The sequence below is a fragment of the Oncorhynchus mykiss genome, chromosome 18, assembly GCF_013265735.2.
Source record: "Oncorhynchus mykiss isolate Arlee chromosome 18, USDA_OmykA_1.1, whole genome shotgun sequence".
Classification (NCBI taxonomy): domain Eukaryota; kingdom Metazoa; phylum Chordata; class Actinopteri; order Salmoniformes; family Salmonidae; genus Oncorhynchus; species Oncorhynchus mykiss.
Window position 1 is genome coordinate 64,995,071 of NC_048582.1, and position 12,294 is coordinate 65,007,364.

At 45.5% G+C, this 12,294-nt stretch overlaps 1 protein-coding gene across 1 annotated transcript; it reads left to right on the forward strand.

The window, feature by feature from the left end:
* Positions 1 to 4,054: 4,054 nt before the first annotated feature.
* On the forward strand, positions 4,055 to 9,074 carry LOC110496884 (proteoglycan 4-like). Its single transcript, XM_036951078.1, has one exon. It carries the CDS (start codon positions 4,055 to 4,057, stop codon positions 8,552 to 8,554), a length of 4,500 nt encoding a protein of 1,499 aa, XP_036806973.1. The 3' UTR covers positions 8,555 to 9,074.
* Positions 9,075 to 12,294: the final 3,220 nt, after the last annotated feature.

A 12,294-nucleotide genomic window follows, 5' to 3' on the forward strand; every position in this document is an offset into this window, starting at 1 on the left:
AGCCTTCCCAGAAGAGTGGAGGCTCTGATAACAGCAAAGGGGGGACCAACTCCATATTAATGCCCATGATTTTGAAATGAGATGTTCGACAAGCAGGTGTCCACATACTTTTGGTCATGTAGAGTATGTCCAATATCCAACATCAGTGAAAAAAATACCAGATTGTTGAACACGCAATAGCCTATAATTGCAGTGCTGTCTTGTATGACAAGCTTTCTGAACCAATCACATGGGCTCCCGAGTGGCGCAGCAATCTAAGGCTCTGCATCTCAGTGCACGAAGTGTCACTATAGTACCTGGTTTGAATCCAGGCTGTGTCACATCTGGCCGTGATATTATTTATTTTTTACTTTATTTAACCAGGCAAGTCAGTTAAGAACAAATTCTTATGTTCAATGACGGCCTAGGAACAGTGGGTGAACTGCCTGTTCAGGGGCAGAACGACAGATGTGTACCTTGTCAGCTGGGGTGTTTAAACTTGTGCAACGGATGTGAAAAGGCTAGCTAGTTAGCGGTGGTGCGCGCTAAATAGCGTTTCAATCGGTGATGTCACTTGCTCTGAGACCTTGAAGTAGTGGTTCCCCTTGTTCTGCAAGGGCCGCGGCTTTTGTGGAGCGATGGGTAACGATGCTTCGAGGGTGACTGTTGATGTGTGCAGAAGGTCCCTAGTTCGCGCCCGGGTATGGGCGAGGGGACGGTCTAAAGTTATACTGTTACACGCGCACAATTGGCTCAGCGTCGTCCGGATTTGGCCCGAGTAGGCTGTCATTGCGGCCCTTGCAGAGCGGCTTTTGTGGCGCGATGGGTAACGATGCTTCGAGGGTGACTGTCGATGTGTGCAGAAGGTCCCTAGTTCGCGCCCGGGTATGGGCGAGGGGACGGTCTAAAGTTATACTGTTACGGGCCCTTGCAGAACAAGGGGAACCACTACTTCAAGGTCTCAGAGCAAGTGACGTCACCGATTGAAACGCTATTTAGCGCGCACCACCGCTAACTAGCTAGCCTTTTCACATCCGTTGCACAAGTTTAAACACCCCAGCTGACAAGGTACACATCTGTCGTTCTGCCCCTGAACAGGCAGTTCACCCACTGTTCCTAGGCCGTCATTGAACATAAGAATTTGTTCTTAACTGACTTGTCTAGTTAAATAAAGTAAAAAATAAATAATATCACGGCCAGATGTGACACAGCCTGGATTCAAACCAGGTACTATAGTGACACTTCGTGCACTGAGATGCAGAGCCTTAGATTGCTGCGCCACTCGGGAGCCCATGTGATTGGTTCAGAAAGCTTGTCGTCCGGATTTGGCCCGAGTCATTGTAAATAAAAATTTGTTCTTAACCTAGGTAAATTAAGGTAAACAGTTTTGGGGGGATTTGACCAAGGACCACTAGCTAGAACAGTAGTATTTTCTGTCTTCCTCTGGCCTGCAATTAAGTGATATTTAGGTAAATACATTTGTATAATGACAAAAACATGTTTAGAGATCAGGATCACACGACTGTGTGTCTGGGATTAGCTAGCCATCTAACTAGCTAGGCTACTTAGAAAGGGTTGGGATTAATTGGCTGCCTACAAAAAACTAACATGATAAACTAACATAACTATGTTAACCTCGCTACAGACTACCTTCCTGTGTATTATCGTCGTCGGGAATTCAGAGTTTGAGAATATAGTATTTCAACGCCGAGGTTATTAAAAACCAGGGGAAGTGTCCTCATAGACATGTTAAATCAGAGGATTAGCTTGCTAGCTAGTTTACTGGCTTGATTGGTGTAGTGTCCTGTATTGTGGATGACTTGAGTAACTGACTTTCTCTGCTTATCTTGAGAGTAAATGTATAATGTCAAAAGCTAAAATCGATAGCTAAAGTATTCATCATCAAGACCTAATCCAGCAGAGCTCGGTTGGGCTTCAACCTCGGGTCGCCTATTCGATCACGTTGTGCAAATGGAGCGCGTGACAGGTGACTTCTTGATTTGCTCAAAATCACGTGTCATCTACAGAACACAACCAATCAGACAAATTGAACCACAACATGGCCCGCCCACAACTCTCCCAGAAGTAATTCAATTCTAGAAAATCCACACCAGTTTACTGCTGGTACCAATGACTGTAGGCGAGTATTTAGCCTATGGATGGAAATGAAGGTTAGAAAAGATAACGCAGTCTAATGCTGCGTTCATAACCACGTGGGAAGGAGGTCATTTCCAGTAGTGTTTTAGAGTGAATAACAACATGAAAAATAGTCACATTAATGAATGGCATTCCAAAGTCAAAATGTCCAACAACTCTAATCAATCAACCTAATCAATCATCATCATCATCCTTATCATCTTCTGGTAAACATTTTTGTAATCTATATATTAATTTATCATGGGGTACAGAATCATGGGATGGGATGTATTAGTGTGTGTGTATGTTCATGTGTGACTTAAGGCAGAACAGGGACAGTAAAGGATGCAAATTCCTTCTACTGTAGTATCTTTATGGAAATTTGTGAGCCACAAAGACGGTTCCATGAACTTGATCATTTCTGACCTCTCCTACCAACCAGGGGATAAGAATACTACACAACACCTTTACAGGTAAGGAAATATCAGAAATTTATTGTTTTATCATGAACAAATTACTGTTGAGAATATTTTAACAACTCTCAGGTCAATTTCAATTCTGTGATTATTAGGCTTCAGAGGAGGGATGTGTTTTTATTTTTTAAAGTAGCTAAAACAATTCTCACAATGTGAGTTTAGCTATTGCATTCCATGGGTTTTAAGTTTAGTATGTAGTCATTGTTATACAGTAAAGGAGTTTAGTATGTAGTCATTGTTTTACAGTAAATGAGTTTAGTATGTAGTCATTGTTTTACAGTAAAGGAGTTTAGTATGTAGTCATTATTATACAGTAAAGGAGTTTAGTATGTAGTCATTATTATACAGTAAAGGAGTTTAGTATGTAGTCATTGTTTTACAGTAAAGGAGTTTAGAATGTAGTCATTGTTTTACAGTAAAGTAGTTTAGTATGTAGTCATTGTTATACAATAAAATAGATGAGTGTATTTCCATATCCACTCTTTCCTTTCCCCAGACTGGCTTCATTGGGAATACTACAACCATGGGCTTCCCTCTATGCCTATGTCTTCTCTCTTTGTAAGTAAGAGTTATCTGCTTGAATACTCTTGTTTTTGCCACATGGAGTTCGCCATAAAAAGGCAAATGACATTATCATAATATTAATGTAGGTTGATAGAAGATTGATTTTATGTCTCTTCGCTTTCAGGATTTTCACAACTGCTTTTGGTTCAGGTTTTAGTGACGACACAGCGCTTCATGAAAACTCTTATGAGGAAAAGTGGATGGCATCTATACCTGATGACCAACTCCTTTCAGCTGTTACTATTCCCGGAACTCATGAGAGCCTAACTCTGTATGGTGGACCTCTTATACAGTGTCAGGCTTGGACCTTGGAGAACCAGCTGAAAGCAGGATTGCGGTACATTGATTTACGTATAGAGGCCAGTATTTTCCACAACACCCTTGATGTCATGGATGGGCATATAAAACATACCAAGTTCCATGACGTGCTAAACATTCTGTGGGAGTTCTTGGGCAAACATGACAGTGAGACTGTACTTTTGAGAGTGACACTGCAAGGGATGAGTATCTGGAATGCTAGAGAATCTATCAAGGATTTGATTAAGAAATCCAAAGATAATGTATGGACAAAGACGTTGGTCCCCCACATGCGAGACGCGAGAAGGAAGATCGTCTTTGTGCAGAGTACCAATTTCAATGTCGGAACCCTTAACCATAACATTTGTGTCACTTACGATGGATGGTTCAAAAACATTGAAAACAAGATGAAAACGATCACAAAACATCTGAAAGAAGCTCAAAAGAATTGTGCTCATACAATTTCCTTGACTGACACATCCACCACAGGCTTTTTCATAGGCCCTAAAACTGTGGCCAAAGTGGTTAATGATCAGCTCAATAAGCTCTTAGGTAAACTAAAGACAGGCTCTGATAAACAAAACTGCTTGGGGGTAATCAGCATGGATTTCCCCAGCCCGGACCTCATCCAGAACATCATTGAGGTCAATAGACAACCAGGAAGCGGTTCATCTGATCACCTAGTAGAGCCTGAACCAGTAGAGCCTGAACCAGCAGAGCCTGAACCAGCAGAGCTTGAACTATTAGAACCTGAACCAGGAGAGCCTGAAGCAGCAGAGCTGGAACCACTAGAGCCTGAACCTGCAGAGTCTGAACCAGTAGAGACCGAACCTTCAGGGGAGACTGAACCAGTACAGCCTGAACTAGCAGAGCCTGAACCGATAGAGCCTGAACCAGTAGAGTCTGAACCAGCAGCACCGGAAGAACCTGAACCAGCAGAGCCTGAGGCAGTAGCAGAGCCTGATACGGTAGAGCCAGAACCAGTAGAGTCTGAACGAGCAGAGCCTGGGGAGGCTGAACCATCAGAGCCTGTAGAGCCTGAACCATTAGGGGAGCCTGAACGAGCAGATTCTGAACCCGCAGAGCCTGAACCCACAGAGCCTGAACCAGCAGAGAGAGAACCAGTAGAGCATGAAGAAACTGAACCAGCAGAGCCTGAAGAGCCTGAACCAGCAAAGCCTGAGCCAGTAGAAGAGCTTGAACCAGCAGAGCCTGAAGCCGTAGAGCCTGAACCTTCAGGGAAACCTGAACCAGTAAAGCCAGAACCAGCAGATGAAGAACCAGTAGAGCCTGAACCATCAGAGCCTGAACATGCAACGCCTGAAGAACCTAAACCACCAGAACCAGAAGAGCCTGAACCGTCAGGGGAGCCTGAACGAGCAGAGCTTGAATCCGCAGAGCCTGAACCTGCACATCCTGAACCCACAAAACCTGAACCAGCAGAACCTGAACCAGCCGAGAGAGTACCAGCAGAACATGAAAAAACTGAATTAGCAAGGCCTGAACCAGCAGAGCCTGAAGAGCCTGAACCAGCAGAGCCTGAGCCAGTAAAAGAGCCTGAACCATTAGAGCCTGAACCATTAGAGCCTGAGCCTACACAGCCTGAACCAGTAGAGCCTGAAGCAGCAGAGCCTGAACCAGCAAAGGCAGAACAAATAGCAGACCACGAAGAACCTAAACCAGCAGATAGTGGTGTGCCTGAACCAGCAGAGCCTGAGCCAGTAGAGCCTGCACCCGCAGATTCTGAACCAGCAGATTCTGAAGCAGCAGACCCTGAACCAGCAGAGCCTGGGGAGCCTGAACCAGCAGAGCCTGAACCAGCAGAACCTGAACCAGTAGAGCCTGAACCAGTAGAGTCTGAACCAGCAGCACCGGAAGAATCTGATCCAGAAGAGCCTGAGCCAGTAGAAAAGCCTGAGCCAGCAGAACTTGAACCAGCAGAGAGAGAACCAGCAGAGCATGAAGAAACAGAACTAGCAGGGCCTGAAGCAGCAGAGCCTGAAGCAGCAGAGCCTGAACAACTAGCAGAGCATGAAAAACCTAAACCAGCAGAACCTGGGCCTGCAGAACCTGAACCAGCTGAGCCTGAACCCGCAGAACCTAAACTATTAGAGCCTGAACCAGCAGAACCTGAGCCAGTAGAGCCTGCACCAGGAGAGCCTGAACCAGAAGAGCCTGAACTGGTAGAGCCTGAACCAGGAGAGTCTGGACCAGCAGCACCGGAAGAACCTGACCCAGCAGAGCCTGAGCCAGTAGAAGAGCCTGAACCAGCAGAGCCTGAACCAGTAGCGCCGGAACCTTCAGGAGAGTCTGAGCTAGTAGAGCCTGAAACAGAAGTGCCTGAGCCAGTAGAGCCTGCACACGCAGATTCTGAACCAGCAGAGCCTGAAGCAGCAGATCCTGAAATAGCAGAGCCTGGGGAGCCTGAACCAGCAGAGCCTGAACCAGGAGAGTCTGAACCAGCAGCACTGGAAAAATCTGATCCAGCAGAGCCTGAGCCAGTAGAAAAGCCTGAAACAGCAGAGCCTGAAGAACCTAAACCAGCAGAATCTGAACCAGCTGAGCCTGAACCTGCAGAACCTAAACTATTAGAGCCTGAACCAGCAGAGCCTGAGCCAGTAGAGCCTGCACCCGCAGATTCTGAACCAGCAGAGCCTGAAGCAGCAGATCCTGAGATAGCAGAGCCGGGGGAGCCTGAACCAGCAGAGCCTGAACCAGGAGAGCCTGAACCAGAAGAGCCTGAACTGGTAGAGCCTGAACCAGGAGAGTCTGGTCCAGCAGCACCAGAAGAACCTGATCCAGCAGAGCCTGAGCCAGTAGAAGAGCCTGAACCAGCAGAGCCGGAACCTTCAGGAGAGTCTGAGCTAGTAGAGCCTGAAACAGAAGTGCCTGAGCCAGTAGAGCCAGCACACGCAGATTCTGAACCAGCAGAGGCTGAAGCAGCAGATCCTGAAATAGCAGAGCCTGGGGAGCCTGAACCAGCAGAGCCTGAACCAGCAGAACCTGAACCAGGAGAGCCTAAACCAGTAGAGTCTGAACCAGCAGCACCGGAAAAATCTGATCCAGCAGAGCCTGAGCCAGTAGAAAAGTCTGAAACAGCAGAGCCTGAACCGGTAGAGCCTGAACCAGTAGAGTCTGAACATTCAGGGAAGACAGAACCAGCAGAGCCTGATCCTGCACTGCCTGAACCCACAAAGCCTGAGCCAGCAGAACCTGAACCAGCAGAAAGAGAACCAGCAGAGCATGAAGAAACAGAACTAGCAGGGCCTGAACCAGCAGAGCCTGGAGAGCCTGAACCAGCAGAGCCTGAGCTAGTAGAAGAGCCTGAACCATTAGACCCTGAAGAAGCAGAGACAGAACAACTAGCAGAGCATGAAGAACCTAAACCAGCAGAACCTGGGCCTGCAGAATCTGAACCAGCTGAGTCTGAACCCGCAGAACCTAAACTATTAGAGCCTGAACCAGCAGAGCCTGAGCCAGTAGAGCCTGCACCTGCAGATTCTGAACCAGCAGATCCTGAAATAGCAGAGCCTGGGGAGCCTGAACCAGCAGAGCCTGAACCAGAAGAGCCTGAACTGGTAGAGCCTGAACCAGGAGAGTCTGGACCATCAGGAGAGTCTGAGCTAGTGGAGCCTGAAACAGAAGCACCTGAACCAGCAGAGCCTGAGCCAGTAGAGCCTGCACACGCAGATTCTGAACCAGCAGAGCCTGAAGCAGCAGATCCTGAAATAGCAGTGCCTGAACCAGAAGAGCCTGAACCAGCAGAACCTGAACCAGTAGAACCTGAACCAGGAGAGCCTGAACTGGAAGAGCCTGGACCAGGAGAGTCTGGACCAGCAGCACTGGAAGAACCTGATCCAGCAGAGCCAGAACCAGTAGAAGAGCCTGAACCAGCAGAACCTGAACCAGTAGAGCCTGAACCAGGAGAGCCTGAACCAGTAGAGTCTGAACCAGCAGCACCGGAAGAATCTGATCCAGCAGAGCCTGAGCCAGTAGAAAAGCCTGAAACAGCAGAGCCTGAACCGGTAGAGCCTGAACCAGTAAAGTCTGAACATTCAGGGAAGACAGAACCAGCAGAGCCTGATCCTGCACTGCCTGAACCCACAAAGCCTGAGCCAGCAGAACCTGAACCAGCAGAGAGAGAACCAGCAGAGCATGAAGAAACAGAACTAGCAGGGCCTGAACCAGCAGAGCCTGGAGAGCCTGAACCAGCAGAGCCTGAGCTAGTAGAAGAACCTGAACCATTAGAGCCTGAACCATTAGAGCCTGAGGCTACAGAGCCTGAACCAGCAGAGCCTGAAGAAGCAGAGACAGAACAACTAGCAGAGCATGAAGAACCTAAACCAGCAGAACCTGGGCCGGCAGAATCTGAACCAACTGAGTCTGAACCCGCAGAACCTAAACTATTAGAGCCTGAACCAGCAGAGCCTGAGCCAGTAGAGCTTGCACCCGCAGATTCTGAACCAGCAGAGCCTGAAGCAGCAGATCCTGAAATAGCAGAGCCTGGGGAGCCTGAACCAGCAGAGCCTGAACCAGCAGAATCTGTTGAGCCTGAACCAGGAGAGCCTGAACCAGTAGAGCCAGAACCAGCACAGCCTGAGCCAGTAGAGCCTGAACACGAAGATTCTGAACCAGCAGAGCCTGAACCAGCAGATCCTGGGGAGCCTGAACCAGCAGAACCTGAACCAGGAGAGCCTGAACCAGAAGAGCCTGAACTGGTAGATCCTCAACCAGGAGAGTCTGGACCAAGAGCACCGGAAGAACCTGATCCAGCAGAGCCTGAGCCAGTAGAAGAGCCTGAACCAGCAGAGCCAGAACCTTCAGGAGAGTCGGAGCTAGTAGAGCCTGAACCAGCAGAGACTGAACCCGCAGTACTTGAACCAGTTGAGCCTGAACCAACAGAGCCTGAGCCAGCAATGCCTAATTCTGCAGAGTCTGAACTAGTAGAGCCTGAAACAGCAGAGACTGAACCAGTCGAGCCTGAACCAACAGAGCCTGAGCCATCAGAGCCTGAGCCATCAGAGCCTGCACCCGCAGATTCTGAACCAGCAGAGCCTGAACCAGAAGAGCCTGAGCCAGCAATGACTAATTCTGCAGTCTGAACCAGCAGAGCCTGAACTAGCAGAGCCTGAACCAGCAAAGCCGGAACCATCAGATAATGACCCGGCAGAGCCTGATCCAGTAGAGCCTGAACCTTCAGGGGAGCCTGAACCAATAGAGCCTGGGGAGCCTGAACCTCCACGGGAGCCTGAACAACCTAAGGAAAAACCTAGGAAGAAGAAGAAATGTCATAAGAAACATAAGAATTAACATAAAATTCAGTTATTGTCCAATGAAACTCAGACCTGTGCCCAAACCCCCCAAAAATATATACAATGTAAAATCTTCCAAACATTTATTTGTCCAGACTTCCATTGTGTTCTGAGGCCATGGTAAGAGGCAGCTAAATAGACTGTAGTTGATGTGTTGTGAGATGAGAGTTCCACTCTTCTAATACAGTTTGAAACAATATACAGCAGAGGTGTCAAACTCATTCCACAGAGGCCCTAGAGTCTGCAGGTTAGACAACCAGTGGAGGGGAGTTCCTTACTAATTATTGACCTTATTTTATCAATTAAGTACAAGGGCCGCAGTCGGCCGTCCGTGGAACCAGTTTGACACGTGATACAGTATATCTGGTTCTTCTTTATGTACATTACAATTACGGTTGGCTCTCTTCTTCAATATTACATGTACATTTCACCTTAATAACATTTGAAATAAAGATTAAACCAATACATTTATCTGGTCTTCCTTCATGTACATCTTCATCAACTGAACCGACTAGGCTAGAGCGAGAGCTAGAGTTGCTTGAGTGAGAGCGTGAGAAGCAACCAGTAAGTTCCCCCTCTGCTGGAAGCAACACTGTCATTCCAATACACAGTCTGATGTTTTGAGTACAATTGCAATTGCATGTTTAATAGAGAAGACAAATTTGACACTATCTTGCAGTTGAAAAGGTGATGGTTACTGGTAAATTAACACATCTGCCCTTGGGACTCTTTGATGATTTGTTTCCCACTCAAAGAATATTGCAACTTCTAACTCATAACTAAACCCACCGTCAATAACTCCTAGAGGGTTAAATGTAACAGTACTACTGGAAATAGCACTTTAAATTAATGTTGTCTTCAAGATGAGCAGATGACCTCCCTCTTGAAATGTACAGTTGAAGTCGGAAGTTTACATACACTTAGGTTGGAGTCATTAAAAGTCATTTTTCAACCACTCCACACATTTCTTGTTAACAAACTATAGTTCTGGCAAGTCGGTTAGGACATCTACTTTGTGCATGACAAGTAATTTTTCCAACAATTGTTTACAGACAGATTATTTCACTTATAATTCACTGTATCACAATTCCAGGGGGTCAGAAGTTTACATACACTAAGTTGACTGTGCCTTTAAACAGCTTGGAAAATTCCAGAAAATGATGTCATGGCTTTAGAAGCTTCTGTTAGGCTAATTTACATCATTTGAGTCAATTGGAGGTGTACCTTTGGATGTATTTCAAGACCTACCTTCAAACTCAGTGCCTCTTTGCTTGATATCATGGGAAAATAAAAATAAATCAGCCAAGATTGTAGACCTACACAAGTCTGGATCATCCTGGGGAGCAATTTCCAAATGCCTGAAAGTACCACGTTCATCTGTACAAACAATAGTATGCATATTTAAACACCATGGGACCATGCAGCCGTCATACCGCTCAAGAAGGAGACGCATTCTGCCTCCTAGAGATGAAAGAACTTTGGTGCGAAAAGTGCAAATCAATCTCAGAACAACAACAAAAGGACCTTGTGAAGATGCTGGAGGAAACAGGTACAAAAGTATCTATATCCACAGTAAAACGAGTCCTATATCGACATAACCTGAAAGGTCACTTAGCAATGAAGAAGCCACTGCTCCAAAACCGCAATAAAAAAGCCAGTCTATGGTTTGCAACTGCACATGGGGACAAAGATTGTACTTTTTGGAGAAATGTCCTCTGGTCTGATGAAACAAAAATATAACTGTTTGGCCATAATTACCATTGTTAGTTATGGTTGGAGGAAAAGGGGGAAGTTTGCAAGCCGAAGAACACCATCCCCACCGTGAAGCACAGGGGTCGCAGCATCATGTTGTGGGGGTGCTTTGTTGCTGGAGGGACTGGTGCACTTCACAAAATAGATGGCATCATGAGGCAGGGAAAATTATGTGGATATATTGAAGCAACATCTCAAGGCATCCGTCAGAAAGTTAAAGCTTGGTCGCAAATGGGTCTTCCAAATGGACAATGACCCCAAGTATACTTCCAAAGTTGTGGCAAAATGGCTTAAGGACAACAAAGTCAAGGTATAGGAGTGGCCATCACAAAGCCCTGAATCCTATAGTACATTTGTGGGTAGAACTGAAAAAGCTTGTGCGAGCAAGGAGGCCTACAAACCTGATTCGGTTACACAGTTTTGTTAGGAGGAATAGGCCAAAAATCACCCAACTTAGTGTGGGATGCTTGTGGAAGGTTGCACGGAATATTTGACCCAAGTTAAACAATTTAAAGGCAAAGCTACCAAATACTAATTGAGTGCATGTAAACTTCTGACCCACTGGGAATGTGATGAAAGAAATAAAAGCTGAAATAAAATCACTCTCTACTATTATTCTGACATTTCACATTCTTAAAATAAAGTGGTGATCCTAACTGACCTAAAAGGGGATATTTACCAGGATTAAACTGAGTTTAAATGTATTTGGCTAAGGTGTATGTAAACTTCCGACTTCAACTGTATCTATTCAAAGATTTGGGGTTTAGAATCGCTTTCTGTGTTGAAACAGGAAATAAGTATAAATAAGTCATACAGCAGAGTTTCTAAAAGTTTCTCTTGAAAGGTAAGTCAAAAACAACTAGATATGTCCAGCAGACACACAGATATTATGAATTGTAATGCATACATTATGATCCATGAGAAAATAGCCGATGCATTAATCAGGTACTGCATAACAGGATTTTCTGAGTGCTCTTGAGAATGGAATATGAAAAACAACTCAGACACATGCCTACATGATGAAGTCAGGTAAGAGCTTTAGGCATACAGTGCAGATAAAGGGTGTATTGTTCTGTCACATAGGTCATCAGACCACACAGGTGACTTCTCTGTCTGGTCTAACATGGGCTGGCTGGGCTGGGTCAAAGTTTCTACAAACAATGAGTTGGCCTTTATCCTCCTTTTATGGTGTAGGAAAATGTAGAGTAGTTATTTTCTAGCGTTGTCAATGGAATCTCAAATGCATTCTTCCTTTTTTTTGATTATGGACCATACAGTGGCTCTATAGACGGTAGACAATAGACAGTGCACTATAATAGTATTTATGACAGTGTAAAGCTCACCACGATTACCAGCCTTTTTTCCCTTGATGTCATCATCAACCGTTAGAAAGGACATTTTAATTATTGGGTGTAGCAAATGTTTCTGTAATGATGAAGGAAAGAATCCAAAGTAAAAATGTCCAACTACTCTCTCATCATCATCATCCTCATATTTTGGTAAACATTTTTCAATTCTATATTAACTTATCATGGGGTACAGTATCATGGGATGGGATGTATTAGTGTGTGTGGATGTTCATGTGTGACTTAAGGCAGAACAGGGACAGTAAAGGATGCAAATTCCTTCTACTGTAGTATCTTTATGGAAATTTGTGAACCACAAAGACGGTTCCATGAACTTGATCATTTTTAACCTCTCCTACCAACCGGGGGATAAGAATACTACACAACACCTTTACAGGTATGGAAATATCAGAAATTTATTGTTTTATCATG

Coding starts and splice junctions, on each gene's coding strand:
- LOC110496884 (XM_036951078.1), top strand. CDS start 4,055: ATGGATTTCCCCAGCCCGGACCTCATCCAGAACATCATTGAGGTCAAT.